General features: G+C 33.5%; 1 protein-coding gene across 1 annotated transcript in view; it reads left to right on the forward strand.

Moving 5' to 3' along the window:
- DopEcR (G-protein coupled receptor DopEcR) overlaps positions 1-15,250 on the forward strand; it is a 34,440-nt gene extending 19,190 nt beyond the window's left edge. The window contains exons 3-4 of the mRNA XM_089646175.1: positions 1,662-1,906; positions 2,461-15,250. Of these exons, the coding sequence (XP_089502301.1) occupies positions 1,662-1,906; positions 2,461-3,054 (839 nt within the window). The 3' untranslated portion in view covers positions 3,055-15,250. The remainder of the gene's footprint in view (positions 1-1,661; positions 1,907-2,460) is intronic.
- Positions 15,251-17,559: the final 2,309 nt, after the last annotated feature.

Here is a 17,559-nt window from a genome sequence, read left to right on the forward strand (position 1 = left end):
ATTTAAAAATTGTAAGTATATTGATTTTTCATTCTTCAAATTTAAAGACTTCTGTAGGTCAATCAAAATTACTATGACACCGAGTTGCACACTAAGATTATTAGTCAAAATTGTGGAAAGGCGTAGACATTATTTTTAAAACGCTTTTTTGTATTTTGTAAAAATATCTTCGATCGCACAGAGAATTTTAAATTGTTCATTCCCCTGTCGAAAATTTGATGTAACTTTAAAAAAGAGAAGTGTCACTGTGTACTATATAAGAGGTGAAATATATAACAAAGCTTTTTTTCTTAAGCAATTGGAGAAAAGCTTTTATAGTCGGAAATAACATCGGCCAGAATATGCTAATATATATTCCATGTATTTGTTACTATTTAGTTTAGATAATACAGTAAAATTACAGTACCAAATATTGAAACGATGGTTAGTAAGTTTTTACATTGTATGGCATATTTACTTAGTTGAAGCTGGTTTGATATCATTCACCCATGCTAGTATTAGACTGGTTAACCATGTATTTTTGTTTAGAAATTGGTACATTTTAACATTCATTTTGAAAACTGTAAAATATTTACGGAAAAATTTATTGAAAAGTCTTTCATTAATCAAATTATCTCCGCTAAAAGTTGGAGCGGTCGTTATTAAAGAAAACATTAATTTCCTATTCAAAGTCAATTAGTCAGATGGAGCCCATATGGGTCAAAGTTCAGTGCAGGGGGTCTAGCACTGTTATATCGACAACTTTAATATATCCGATCGATAGACGTAACTACCTATATTCCGAGCACGGTAGCGCTGTTGATTGCCAGACCGATATTGGTAGTATAGTAAATTGTTAATCGACATATTCTGGCAACACTGGAGTTATTTTCTATGAATTAACATTCCTAAACGTCAGACGGCTATGTAAAAATTAAAAATATTAATAGGTTGACAATGTCGAATAGAAATAAAAAAAGACTTTAATATACATTGGCCGTCCGCATGTATTTTTTGACACTAAATGGATTTAATTAGTTCATTAAGTCTTTAGTCATAAATAACTAACAACTGTTATTTCTCTAGGCTGGAATGGATTCAAATTATCGCGTCTTAGATGAGTTAATTACGTCTATGTATTGTATATACGATTTCTTTCTATTCTAAAATCATAGTCAGTTGTTCACCTTCACTGATTAATAAGCTAGTTATTTTGCGTAACGGACGACATTATGTCGCGCTAAACGCAGTGGCTTTTATCTACCGATTGTCGGAATTATATTCTGACTGTGCTCGCAAATATGCTAATTGACAATATATTACGAATTTCGTCAGTATCGCATTGAGACAATTGAAACAGGGCTTTATCGATCGTCCGTGCTAGACCTCCTGGTACATTCACGTATAAAAATTACTTGGGGATATTTATAAATGATCTCTTGAAGTTGTTGCTTGTTCGAGTTGAGCTCATTGTGACTTGCTTGCTTGCAATTAGCGCAGGTTACGCACTATATATTTTGGCATATATAAGGCAAGGCATCAAGAGCACTGCAAACCATCACCGACGCATTCCTAGCTTCACCTGTGCACGCCGCAATAGCCAGCGCGCAACGATCGCCCTAGATCGCCGGCTGGCAAGATAAGGGCTGCTTTGTATGTCTTGTCTGTCTACCCCATTGCAGGTCTCGGCAGCGAGGTAATCAATTACTACCTCCTGTCACTGGCGGCGGCCGACCTACTGTGCGGAGCGCTCGTGGTGCCGCTGTCGGCCTACCCGGCGCTCACGGGGCGCTGGCCCTACGGGGACGTGCTTTGTCGCCTCATTGGCTACCTCGAGGTCACCCTCTGGGCCGTGTCCGTGTATACCTTCATGTGGATCTCTGTGGACAGATACCTCGCTGTCAGGAAACCCCTCCGATATGAGACCGTGAGTAGCGTCTTCCTTCTAATGATATTCTCTGATACCCCCTAATCAGGTATTTTATTTATTTATGTCTTTCTTTCTTTCCTTCTTTGGACACCGACAGCACGTTTTAAATGTAAGTAACCGAAACATTATTCAAGTTCTAATTATTATTATTTAATGCATCCGTGTTTGGAAGATGCTAATGTGGAATGAGTGATAATGATGGAGTGGCAGTGACGAGCGGAACGATTGTGCCAGCTTATTAGTAAGTGTTATCGATGTTAATGTTAACAATGTCGTATTTAATCTATATGTGTTAGAATAAATATATAATACGCTGAATGTGCTTCACTAATAGTAATCATCGGCAATTGTTTGTTCGACACCAAAAATTGACAGCATTATGAGAATGACTTGATATTATTTCTCAGCGCAATAACTTAAGTGAATGATGTCGTAGTTTTTTGTAATGAACGTGCATCGTCTCTCACGAATCGAGCCTGAGACCTTTGTTTGCTCGAGTCTCATGGCTTAAATAATTTGGATCGCGCAGTAAAAAAGATGTCCTCTTGCAGGTGCAAACGCGCACACGCTGCCAGTGCTGGATGGTGTTCACGTGGGTGTCCGCCGCCATGCTGTGCTGCCCGCCGCTGCTGGGCTTCACTGAGCCGCTGTTCGACCGCGACTCGTTCATCTGCATGCTGGACTGGGGCAACATGGCGGCCTACACTATCACGCTGGCCATCCTGGTGCTGGGGCCCAGCGTCATCTCCATCGTGTACAACTACCTGTACATCTTCAGTATGATGCGTCGCATCCGCAGCGGGGTGCCGATCCACGACAAGGAGTACGCAACGGCGCTGGCCGGCAACCTGGCCAACCCGAGCCACATGACGTCATTCGCGCTGGTGGCCGTGTTCTGGCTCAGCTGGGCGCCCTACGCTGGAGTGCGCTTCTACGAGTACATGATCGGCGCCGAGCTGCAGCTTCCCCTGCTGCACTTTGCCGTCGTGTGGATAGGCGTGCTCAACTCGCTGTGGAAGCTGTTCATCCTGATCGCGCTCAGCCCGCAGTTCCGCTTGGCGCTACGTCTGCTGTGCCTGACGGCGTGCTGCCGCAACAAGGCGCGCCTGCAGGCGGAGCTGGCTGGCCTGGACAACGACGACTAAGTGATCGCCCTACTCCTGACTGACAGAACTTGAATGGCGCTGGCTATGCGTACATTTCACAGAGAACACACAATGCACAATAGCTCAAATCGAAGTATATTCGTGTAGCAAGTAACGTTATATAACATCAAATAACGTCACATTTAAATAAATGGTATATTGGAGTGATCTTTGATCAAAGCAATACAATGTATTACTTTGAATTAATTAATGGCCTTTGGACAGTGAAAAAAATTAAGATTAAGAGTAGTGATTTTATTGAAAGCTGATGTTTGTACATACTAGAAATCTAACAATGTTGGAAGACATAATTTATTTAATATGTAATGCAAAGATAAAAATTTTCTTGTATGTTGATTCTTGAAATACAGTACATATTATATATGTATGTATATGTCAACAACATGAGAATTTCTCCCATCAAATTTATTTTCTACGTAGCTCTTTCGCATTAATTCCACTAATAATTATAATCGATAAATTTGTACAACACCGCAGTACAAATATGACCTCCTAGACATTGTCTGATAATGTACAAACAGATACAGAAAACATTGACACTAAAAATATAGATAATATTTATTTTAGTTGTTTATTATTAGATGTTTAATCATAGTCTAATTCATCCTTACACAGAGAACATCCAGAAATTATTTATCCACAGTTATCTACACGTGCAAGACATAACATTAATAGTAAACAGCATTTTGATTATAAATCATCTATTTCTGTCCTGAGATAAATATTTTGAATTTTCAGCAAGATCGGGAATGCAACGCTCGTGTACCCTGAACTCTGAATGACTGCTTATTATTCAAAATATACTTTACATTATATACATTTCACAACATTATTAGAGACAATTAATTTCACAACTTAACCTCAATTTCCATTTCTACAAACATACTCTATTTATTTACATATATCGCACTTTATTTATTTACAAAATCAATATTCAACTATGATCCAATCTAAACTCAATACATAAAAAAAAATTTAATACGATTTTATGTGTCTATCTTATCAAATGTATTAATATCTTGTCAACTTTTCCGCCATTTTCGCAATGATATAGTATTATTACGACTTGATTCGAACACTCCAATATAACAAAAGCCTTATTTGCAGGGTTCGAAGGATAAATATATATATTATACAGCGGATATATATATTTTTGAAATATAAAAATAGCATGTTATTTTCGAACACTGCTTATTTGTATATAAATCAAGATCTACATGGTGATATTTATTGCCGATGATGTTTATAATTTAGTATGTTTATTTATTTTTCTGGGATGTTCCCGCGGTTCTAAATGTTTATCTTTACTGTATTCATATTATTATTACAACTTTCATGGTTTCTTAGAAGAAAAAAAAACATTCGAATAGAACACTCCAAAATAACAAAATCCTTATTTGCCGGGTTCGAAGGAAATACGTTGTTCCTCTGATGTATAGCATGGTATATACGGTGATATTTATTACCGATATAATATACTAACGATATTTATTATTTTGAATGTTTCTTTATTTTTCGGTGCATTCTCACGTTTTTCCATGTTTAAGTTTACTATGTTTCATTGGGCATCGTCTAGTCGCGTTTCTACATGTTTGAAACTCATTTTAAATATAAATTGACCTCCATTTGGTGGGTTGACCTTACCGGGTCCATGAAAACTCAACACAGTGACAATTCAGCATACTTTTAAAAACTAATGTAAAGTCATTAGAAACGATAAAAAAAATTAAACCTTACCTAACCTAACCTAACCCAACCTATTTAACCCAGTTAATAAAGTTTTTGTTTCATCACTTTCCATGACTTTATATAACTTTTCAAAGATGTGATGAATTATCATTGTGATGATTTATCCGGTCACTGACCTTGCCATAGTGACCATTTGTGACAACCACTATTGGTCATAAGGGAAAAAAATCGTTTCACTTTGTAAGCAATTGTTAACTGCTCACGCAGTGATAGCAACTCTAAAGAGATGATTTTCATCATTTTTAAATTGTAAATAAATATCGCCTTTTATCCTAATATAACGGCTATATAATGAATTATAAAAACATCATATTATTTTCGAACCCTGTTTACCCCTTAAAATGTTATTCAAAATTGATTTGCAAAGTGTTGAAAATTTTCTTTCGCTGTGCAGTAATCAAACACAGAGCTAACGACTAAACCGTCTTATAAAAAATAATGAAAAAAATAATTACCTACTCATCGTGGCAAATAATTTATTAATTTGGGTTCAGCAATAATATGCGATTTTTGTCTTGAATATAAATATGTTCAAATATACTTTAGTTCTTGTTTTTTTTGTGTATGTGAGCGTCATTCATTTATGTGTTTTGAAATGATCATAGTATTTAGTATTACTAAAACAGTAATGATTATCAAAATATGTACGTATATATTACATATAGTTGTCCCCGAGAAAAGTCGTACGTAACATCATCATTCTATTAGGTTCTGTACTTATCGTTTTCATATGAGACGTGTGGGAAAGAAGATGACGATCATCGATGATATAAGTGCGACCTCTCTGTATGAATACTATACATGGTGTTAAGGGACGTACTTGACTTACTTTAACAAGTGATTCCTGACATTATTTGGAGTAAAAAATGCAACCAAAATTGGTCTCCGGTGATTTTTTTTTAATTATTCATAAAAATATATTTCAAAAACAATTCAAAACATATATTCTGTATATCGACACTGGCACTTCTGTATATCGGTCGCTTAACAGACCAAGCTGTTAAATTCCTACTGATAGTCTGGGTTTTGGTAGAAAAAAAAATATCAAGCAAGTCACAGGAGACCAAAATTTCGTTTACATTTTTCACTCCAAATATTGTCAGGAATCACTAGTTAAAGTAAGCCAAGTATGCATTGGAACACTCTGTATACAAGGTTTCCATGGTTTAAAATGCTCTGACTTCGGTAGGTGATACAAGTAAAGCGAAATATAACTTTTTTCTAAATTCCAAGATTTTAAGATAACTTTCAGGTTCAAATGTTTAAATTGTCTTTATAGAACCAAATATTCTTCTCTCAATTTCTCAAAAAAGATATTAACTTTTTTTACCTCCACCATTTATGTGGAATCACATCCCGAAGTGAGTGCACTTTACCCCGGACACACTGTATACGCGATAAATGTTTGAAGAATGTTAAAGAATAAAACATGGAATAGTTTTAGTGCTTTTAATTTTTTTCAGTGCAACACAAGAGCGACAGAAACTGTTAATATTGGGATAGGACGCTTCTTTAAATTGAATCTGAACTCTTCTCCTGACGGTCGAAAGAAAGTTTTCATCACATTCTTTCAATTATATGCGTTATGTAAATATGTTTTGCCTCATAATATTTATCAATTTCTTTTCCGAAATAGTGCGCTTTTAGAAAACTTGTTAAATGCTCAGTTTATTTATCAAAGCAACCTGCCAGCTGAACTGCACCTAAAATAATATTGTATTTACGTAAAAATATATTCATACTTTATGTGTTGGCGATTTAGCGATCTCGATTTGCTCCTTCTGCTTCGGATTTGCTTTGTTCTGTGTCATGCATCAACAAGTAGTCAAACAATATGCATCGTATGCCTTAAAATGTACCTCTGTTAATTGTCTAGATTTGCAAATAATTTAGGGCGCGGATAATTATAATAATAATAATGGCAGGACACATTATACAGATTTTTTTTAAATGGAAAACATAAATTTATTAAATCTACGTGGAGGTCTAGCACGGACCATTGATAAAGCCAAATAATAAGCCGTCTACTGTCAGTTAGCGATATTTGCGAGCACGATCAGAATATGATTCCGTCAGTCGGTAGACAAAAACAGCTGATTTTAGCGCAGCCTCCAACGTCTCGGATAAGCTGTTAATATGCACAACTTTTTGGATAATGTTGTCCTTTACGCAAAATAACTGGCTTATTAACAAATAGAGGTGAACTTATGTAGCTCTTCTTGTTAAAATAAATCGTATACACGATCTATACACTTAAATAACTCATCTAAGACGTGATCAATTGATTCTGATCGTTTGAGTAATAAAAGTTGTTAGTTTTTATTAAAAACCTCATCAACCCATCAACTCCCTTTTTAGTGTAAAAAAATACATGCGGACTGCCAATTTTTATTAAAAATTTTATTTCAATTTGAACTTGTCAATTTATTCATTTTTTTTAACTTTTACGTAGTTGTCTGACGTTGAGGAATGTCAATTCATGTAAAATACCTCTAGTATTGCCAGAATATGTCGATTTATAATTTATTGCATTATCGATATAGGTCTGGCTATCAACAGCGCCACCGTGCTCTGGCTGTCGGTAGTAGTTATACCAAAAAAAAATCTGGATAATTGTGTCATGTCAAGTCATAGTGCACTTCTGCTTAATTAGTGAGTGAGACTTCATAATGTATGTTGTTATTGTAATACATATTTATTGTTAACAAATACTATTACTGTGCGAATTAAGACGAGAAGTTACGTGTAAGTTACTGTCACGCGTAATAATAATTACACAGCAGAACTTGTTTAAAAATAAACTGTTTTTATAAACCCAATAACAATATTATTAAATATATAAAAAATAAAAAAATAAAATGGAGTTCTACAAATTAAACTTAATAACAATAAATAAAGACGAGAAGTACCTACCGATTACAAAATGTTAAGTAACAAAATAGCATTTTAATGTATAACTGATGTTTTTATAATTAAATATGATACAACTAACTAAATATGATCTGGTTATTTGTTCTGGAGTAGTATAAACCAGTTCAGTTTCGAGTGCAAAATACTTTATTTTCACTTGTGCTCAGTTTTGGTGTTAACAGATAAATTATTTACAAATAACCTTAACAGAAATAATTTTTGACAAACTTATAGTACTTTTATTTAAGATCTCATGTCACATTTATTTGAGTATAAAAAATAGATTTTATATTCTAAGCATTTAAAGAACAACTTGTTTATATAATTGAACGATAGAATATGATAAAAATACATGTTTTTATTTTGAAATTACATAATATACTATCAATATTCCCTCAATTTATATAATGCATAAAAACTAATTCCAAATAAATTGGAAATAAACTAATAATGTTGGGTGAGCAAATTGAGCCAGCATTATTTTTATACTGAATGTTATTCAACAAAGGGTTTGTGATTGATGTTTCAAGACCCGATTTTTATTCTACTTTCATTCAGATGAAATAGTCAGTTATTAAAGTGGTGAAAAGTTAAATTCACTTTTCCAATCACCTTACCTATTAAGTTAAAGAATAATGTCTGCGGCTGCGTGGCGGACACCAGTCGGATTTTTGCATAGATTTGAGTTTTATATAATTCTATAGTTTTATTCCAAGGAGGATGAAATTTTGCACACTTACCCTTCAAAACAAGAGGAACATCACTGTTTATGTCTGATTTAGAAAAATAAACTTTAAAGCAATCTGTACACAATTATTCATCAATTTAAAAGATTCAAATTGGTAAATCGAAACCAAGTTCAACAAAGCTTGCAAAGAACTCCAAAAGTTCGCTATAAATAATATGTCTTTTGAGTAATATTTTAAATTTACATCTTTGGTGAATTCTTCATGATTGAGAAAATTATCATAATAAAGAGGAAATTTTAATACAGATAAACTATGGTAATCTTGTCATAACTTCTGTAATTTGTTTTATTCTCGATAAAGCTCTGTAATTACAAAACAATTTCTTTATCAACTGCAATTTTTTTTAAATAAATTAGTTTAACACCGCGTATATAAAAAATCGTTTTCAGAATATTGGTAGATCAGCAGATATAATTATGTAATTCATATTTTTTTCTGAATAAAATTGAATTAAATTAACCATGGGTAATAATGCTTCCTTAGTTAGGTTAGGTTAGGTTGTAGTGGTAGTGTAGTGTTAGTATGGAGGGAAGATCCTATGATAAGGGTTTGCAAGATAATAAATAAGTAATACAATGCTAGAAGTTAAAAAAAAAGCACTAATTAATTTGTTATGTATGTAAAGTGTATTAATGTAGAGTGAAACGAGAAAAAACATTACAATTAAAAACTTCATAGTCACCCTCAAGCCATCACCACGGGTACACCGCCCAATTTAAAAAGAAAAAACTTATAGGTATTCTTAATTTTATTTCTAACATTCCTTACACATTAAATCTAGTCACACAGAGAGATAATAACCTAACTCGTAATATATCTGAGCTTGGTCTATGTTGGGAACTCACATACTAACCATTTCCTATTGGAATGCACGGCGAGCGATATTCTAACGGGCAATCACACATATATTTTAAGGTATATGTCTAATGTGTGACTGACTTAGTGGTGAATTAGTGTGCATGTTTCTTGACATAACAAATTTGCAAATAATGCAAAAAATCCAGTCCACAAATTACTAAGCGATTAAGATCCATTACTTGTTTTAACAACGTAAAAATTATGTCGGAAATTACGTATAACACATTTTTAAAATCACCTTAAAATTATGTACCTTACCTACATCTTAGAACTCATGTGACAGTTCGCTTTTACAACATGACGGGCTTATAAATGTCACAAAGCAACGCTTAAATGAGTAACTTTAATTAATTAATCATCTTCCCTCTTGGAAGTTTTCCCTACGGTTACTCAAAATCATTCAAATTCTATAATCTAATTATACATTTGAATAGTCTTGATCACTTTCAAATCCACATAATAGTAATTTTTTACGTATTTGTAAAAAGCATTAGCTTTGTGGCTCGTCATAATTTACAATAAAAAACACATAAAATGGTTTTTGAACACATCTTCGGATCTACTAGATCTGCCCTGATGATGGACACTGCAACGCTGTCCGAAACGTCGGCTAAAGAAGGAGTTAGCGCAACACGGCATAACACCCCAAAAAAAAACAAAAAAAATGCTTTTGGCCGTGAAAATCTAAAAACTTACCTGGTTTTTGACCACTTTAATATTGGAAGAACCCTTTTAAATAAGAAGGTTTCTTCCAAAACCGGTAGAGTTTAAATAAAATTAAAGTGGTCAAAAACAAATTTGTGTTTTTTATTGTAAAATTTTTATTTTCATAAAATATTATTATGACAAATTTTGTAAGAAAAAAAAAACTTTCATCAAACTTCGTCTAACCTCTTTGAAAACTAAATACCTAGTTCCTTTACTGTCGATATAATTTTTATTTTTAAAACACTACGCGATTTTATTGAATACTTTAAAACTTTTAAAACTGAATCTAGCCGATACGAGTTCTTTATTTTTATTGAAATAGTTATTACAATTCTCAGTAAATTGAGTCAGAATATATTTTACCTCTGTTAATGTTTTGCAGTCAGATATTTGTTAACGTTTCACCACGTTTTAGCAAGTAGTGAGTACATTGCGTTATGTGTGCTGAATGATTTTTTTGTTGAGATACCGCAGACTAATTAAATAGTTGTGAATAAAATAATAGATGAAGTCTATTATTTTTTACGAGAAATATATATATATATTTTTTTATTAACATATATGAATAGACCGATACAAATTAATAACGGTGAATTGATGGCAATAAATAAAGTTTCACGAATAAATCTTTTTAGTCACAGTACAAAGTCGAGAATGTTAAACTGTTATACTAAATACTAAAGATTACTCAAATAAATAGAAATATATATTTACAATACTCTGTTTCTTGGTTTGGTGTTTTGGGTTGGTACAGATGTGGCTGTCAATTCATACTTCAAGTCTTTATAGTAAATAAACCACATCATAGCGAATTTCATAAATTAATATAAAATATTAATGTCGGAAAACCATATTTTCGCATTTTTAGAAAAACGAGAATTTTCTAAACGCGCTAGAAAAAAAAACTGTATAAACTCGATGGTTCATTGTTCATTGGCCTTACAAATGATTACTTCAGTAATAAAGTGCATAATATTTAGAAGTTAAACACAAAACCTTTTCAATTATAATTAAAATTGCCGCTCCCTCGAATGTTTATTATGAAATTCGTCCTACTTATATTCCCCGCTTAATATGCCGAGTGGCGCTGCACATTGTGACTGCACATAGTACAGTGCAGTGTTTAGTACACAGTACAGGTCAGTTCAACTTCGCCCACTCCACCCCCCCTGGCAGAATCCCTTTGATGTAAAATAATGTTTTCCTCTACTATTCCCGCGCTACTCGCCGGCTCATTGCTCATTCATGAATTATTATAGCAAATTGCGATGGCGCATCGCCTTTCTTTCCTCTCAACTTCACTTTCAAATCTTCTCATGTCCTCAAATCCTTTTTTACCCAGGGCCGGCCCTGAGTCCAAAGGCACCGCGCCTGGCGCTAAAACCTCAACAATAGCTCGAAAAGCTACGTAAGGTGTTAGGTAATATTCGCGCCTTTCCAGTCGGCGCCCGTAGCGGACTGCTCCAACTGCACATGCACAGAGCCGGCCCTGACTTTACTTGTACATCGCGTGCACTCTCTCGCTCACCTTAAATTTCCACGCGTGCTTTTCTACGTTTCATGTTTGTTTCACTTAAATTTTACAATATTAAATCTCGGTGTAGTAATGGTATCTATCACGTGTTTGAAGATAGTAGACGTAGAATGAACAAGAAAACAAGAAATGCCATGTGGACGTGTTTCGTGATCCATTCCAACACAAAACTGTGTTACACCATGATTACGAAATTCGAATGACATGGATATACACAATGGCAGGTAAGTGTAGGAGAGAAAGAGCGAGTGTTAAATAGTCTAGTCTAGAACCAAAAGTGACTTATTCATTAACGAAATTTGTTTCGATTCAAATTTAAGAAGGCACTTCTAGTTTTCTTTTTTATTCTATAATAGTAGATGTGTTCTAATTATATGAATCAAAGAGATCTTAGGTATTTACAAAATCTTAGCGATAAATAAAACGCCGAATGTTAACAACAAATGTATTCAGTCAGCTTGTTATAACCAACATCACTTAGGTTATGTTTGTCCCCCGGTTCCAATCCGGCCGTTAGGATTGCCAGCCCGAGGTCGAAAAATTCGCTCCCTTCCTTGCCGACAGAGATCAGAATAGAAGAGGGTGGCGGAAATATTCAAATATGCAGCTGACTGTATATTATTGTTTAGAAGTATTGATCTTCATCCAATCAATTTTATCCAACACGTCAATTCGTTGTCATTGTTATATTTTATGTCAGTTTTCTTCTAATCTTTTTAAACGGTTTATATATGAATGCGACTCCTTCACAATTCGTGTAATTAATGCAAGTTATTAAGCATCATTAGATAATAGAAGAACCAAACAAATCGTTGATTTTTACCTTACCCAACGTTACTGATAATACTGACTAAAATAATAATTAAACTTCTTAGCATCGAGTAAAAAACAACGGTGACCGGATAAATCATCACAATGATAATGCATCACGTCTTTAAAAAGCTATACAAAGTCATGGAAAGTGATTAACAAAAACTTTATTAACTGGGTTAAGTAGGTTAGGTTAGGTTTAAATTAATTTTTTTTCATCGTTTCTAATGACTTTATATCATTTTTTAAAGGTGTGTTGAATTGTCACTGTGTTGAGTTATCAAGGAACCCAAAACAGCACGTTATATGTCTATGCACTCGAATATGTATTTCTGTATTCATTTTGTACATAATCATATCGTATACTTTCATAATCACACATATGGCGAATGTACTAAACATTTCATATTGAATAAAATAATGCATTACAAATTTGTATTTTAAGAAGATTTCTCAATTACTGTTACGAAACCTGCATAACAATTTGTTGTGAAGGTTTCATTTTGGCGATTAACAGCTTTTTAGAATGTTGGATAGTAAGACATTTTAAAAAAATTACAAAGCTTATAATATTTTGTTATGAGAGAAACTATAAGCACATTATCGGTTTTAGTTCAATTTTCACATAGCTTTTACGCACAATTGTGTTCAACATTCGTTTTTTTTAAGACAGCACAAAATACCCTCCGCATTATAAATTTTTTAATTTAATTTAAAGAGAACAAACCAATTTTACTTGACATTTTGAAATTTATTTAGAAACCACACTTATATATGTTGAATCTTTTTTTGACGAACCGATATTGTGCTCATGGGATCAGTTGCATAAAGTTATGTAATGGCGACTTTATTTTTAAAATATTGAAATATATTATGATATTTATTATGTTGTACTAAATAATTGTTGTAATCGTATTCTAGTGAAAATTGAATAAAGATGTATTCATGTTTCATCCTTTTCTTTTTTTATTTCTATAATCAATACTTCAATCTACGAAAACCTATCTTCACTGTGTAAACGATATTATCACGATATTGTTTATTTTTAGGGTTATTATGCCGTGTTCCACTACCTCCTTCTTTAGGCAACATTTCGAACAGCATTACAATATCAAATAATATTATTCGTGCTTGCGAAAATATCACCACAAAGCATGAACCTAATTAGCCCCATATAAATATGTATAGAAAGCGCGTATAAATATTTTACTATTTTTGATTTTTTTTCTTCGTTTCACTTTTATTGCGAGAAAATGTCGCGCCGCCTCCCCCCTCCGCACACATGGTACGTTTCGCTTTCATTGATGGGAAGGTCTATTAGTTTCATATGTCTATTGTACCTACCAAATATAAGTTTCAGCTCGTGTTAAATTTTGGAATAAATTATCTACAGCAATATTACAATATGTTATGGCTACCATATTATAGGTATGTGCCTAGTTTGATAGTTGAAAATCACGTAAAAAACTTTTATGCAAACCATAATACGATTTTCAACAAAGAAATGACTGTAATGCTATCCGAAATGTTGAGTAATCTAGGAGGTAGTGCAAATCGGCATAATACCCCAAACATAAATCAAATAATACTTTTGGCAGTGAAAATCTTAAATCATAACTGATAACATAAACGATATTTTGACTGCATTAAACGTATTCGTTGAAATATATTACACATGTGTTAAGGAATGTACTTGACTTAAATTGACCATCGATTATTTGGACAAAATTTTGGTCTCCGGTGACATATTTGATGTTTATTTTTAACATAAAACATATAAAGTCAGTAGAAAACATCTAGGGTTGGTATTATGGATTGGGGGGTTACTTATTTGAGTGACAGAGACGGCATCAAGAAGATATTCATGAAAAAGTTGTTGAAAAAAAAAAATTTGAAAAAAAAGTCACTGGAGACCAAAATTTCATTTACTATTACTTAATTTTTTAGTCCAAATAATATCAAGTATCAATGATTCATTTAAGTCAAGTACCTTCGACTTTTATTGCCCTGTACCATAACTAGACGGCGTATAACTGATTGACAACTTGAAAATTACAAAAGTGGGTATGACCCATGGCAAAGGTAATTTTTATTTTAGTTTTTATTTCCATTACGTGTAATTATTTAAAGCACTAATGGATTTAATGGTTTTAATTTATTTATGTTTAAAAGATATATTACATTATATGGCATTCGTATGGCAATATCCCGTTTTAGGACAGTCAAATTAACAGGTTTCAAATTATCCTACATTTACACAATTACAATTACATAACAGTAACATTACAAAATACATAATAGTAACATTACAAAATACATAATAGTAACACAATTACATAATTGATTTGATGGAAAGCTATGTATTTGGTCAAAAATGTAATTTTCATGAATGGTTCAACTGAATTAAGAAATAAAACCATAATGATCGGAATGGCTATACTAATAACAAAAGGATTTTACAGGAAATTAATTAATTATTTATTTGATGTGGAACTGATTGACATGTAAAATATTAAAGTAAAAAAATAATTGTTTTCCTTTTAGGCTTGTGTTTGTCAAAAAGAATCACATCAATTAATAAAAGAATATAATTAAAATTAAATTATATAATTTGACTAGATAAATGACAGAGAGTGGATTTTTGTTAAGTAAATATTTTGGTTTATGACAATTCCTTACCGGCCCATGAAAAGCCGCTTTATTTACTACAATTTAAGATTTATTGTGGTACTTTTAAAATTACTAAAAACATATGATAAGTTTTTATTACATTTTATCTTTTTCTGTAAATGGTCACCCTCGTGTTCTTCGCGGTACAAACATAGACAGACGATCATTGTTTATAATAATTTACTAAAGAGACCGACTGATTAGATAATCTAAAACAACATTTTAATTTACATTTTTTTTCTTAAAAAAATAAATTATACGCTAAATTGAAAGGGTGATATTATAAAATATATGTCAAAATGGAAGTTGATTTTGTAAAATAAAGACAGATGAGTAATTTTTCGTTTTTCATTTTATGCAATAAAATTCTTTAAAGTGACATGCCATTATTTTCATCTAAATTCAACAGTCTACCAGAAAAGAAAACTCATTTTATTCGAATATCGAGAAGATTTTTATTTCTAAAGGTGAGCCGAAATGAAGCAGAGGAGAAAAAGCTGTTCCATTAGTGTAGAAAAGCCAAGTTCGACGAATGATTACATTTTGTCACTATATTAACAAGTAAGTATTGTAATCGTTTCCTGATTAGTGTTCAGGTACCTTACGAGAAAGAAGAAAGCAAGAATGAAATAAATAAAAGAAATATTTGCTTGATCATAATGTAAGGTTCCCACAAAATTTTAATGTAATGCCGATAACGATGACCAAAATATATGTACCTGCAACAGTCACACGTTGCAACTTTACATAAATAAACGTATTACGTTTGTTATTCACTGAATAGAATCTCATTTCATATACTGACATGATATTTCTGAACTTCAACAGTAATTGAATTCAAGAACCTCGGAGTAAGTCCAAATGGCCAACGTGGGAAATGCCCATCTCATACAGGATCCCACCGAGAGACATGTTACCGGCCATATTTTATATTAAATGCCATCCCGAACTTTGCAGATTTTCTGCGCGCCAATACTCGGTCCTCGAGTAATGTTCGGGATGGGCAGAGCATGAAACTGTCGCCAAGGCATGGGCACACAAAGGATTACAGGTTCTACTGATTGTAGTGAAATGAAAGCAGTAGTTTTGTTTTTGCACATTATAAAACATGGAGAATATATTTAAGTAAACATGTTACATATTATGACTCGGCACTTACCCCCAGGGATCAAAAATTGGTTCTTAATTCTATCTAAAACTGATTAACCACTTAATTACGGAAAGTGAGCGGGGAGCTTCCATACGGCCGGCGGTGGTCTGTCCCAGACAGATCGAGCTGGCACCATCAGGGCTTTGGTCCAGGAGACGGGTCCAGCGTCTCCGACAAGGTGGCTGATAAGCGGTTCTGGAGCGTATCGGGTCTATCGTTTATGTAACATTAATGGAGCGAATCCATCCATTGAGCTGATCGGCAGATTACTTGAGCGGGTGCCGTCCGGGCTTGTGATTTTATTATCCGTATCTTATTAAGAAAAATACGGCTTGTATCGCGCCACTTGAGGTGAATGCTTCATTTCCCGGAGTCCGCGGAATAACGATTTGCAAGGGATCGCGTATATAAACTTCAGTAGAACATTATTTGTGATCTTCACGAACACACACACGGTCATCCATTATACGGACGTTTATTTAATAGAGCCTGCACCGACTTGGTTTTTGTAAAAAAAGAACCGAATAACCCGCATCAGGAATACTGATGTACACTTTTTAATACGATCGCCCATCCAGGGTAAAAATGAATTATAATCTCATTGACTGTGCGATCATTACACGGCCGTCCCGCTCGTGTAACAATTCCAGAGTACCCAGCGAAAGGAAAACGGAAACAAACAATAGACTGCCCGGCGGTCTATTTGTTGCCAGACCGTGCTCTCTATAATTTTAATCAAAATTAATGCTATGAATGGTACTTGTTCTGAAGAGGTGTTTTAAATAATTACTTTTAAATAAGACTTAACACCGCTTCATAACATTACCCCCCGCGCCACACAAATGTTTGTCCCCAAACATTAATACAACTCTAAAAAAAACTACAACTGCAATAACTAAGCTTGAAAAGATCCTCTGGGTTTCTAAAAAAAACAATCAACAATTATACATGAGCATCATAATTTGTAAGATAAGTAAGGAATAAGACAAAATCTACGATTTGGATAGCAAAACTTATGATGAATGGGTGTGCCGCAGCTTCAATCGCACCCATCGAGCGTGCAGCCGGATGGTTGAGCCTGCGATTCATCCATTCTAGAACTTAAAGATAACTTAAGATTAATGTAACTTAATTACAAATTTTAGAAGATATTACGTGAACGGAGTCTGCAAGCACCCACAGTATCGGAATACCGGGTGATGATAAATTGACGATTGTCGAAGACTGCCGTTAGCGTTACATCTGTGACGGAAAATATTCTTAAACAAAATTGTAGGTAAACCTGTAGGTATATAAAAAAATATTATTGTTCTTCTCAACACATCTAAACAACTTAAGCGTTAAAG

Source organism: Hesperophylax consimilis, chromosome 23 (genome assembly GCF_061612785.1).
Source record: "Hesperophylax consimilis isolate HC1 chromosome 23, BYU_Hcon_1.0, whole genome shotgun sequence".
Classification (NCBI taxonomy): domain Eukaryota; kingdom Metazoa; phylum Arthropoda; class Insecta; order Trichoptera; family Limnephilidae; genus Hesperophylax; species Hesperophylax consimilis.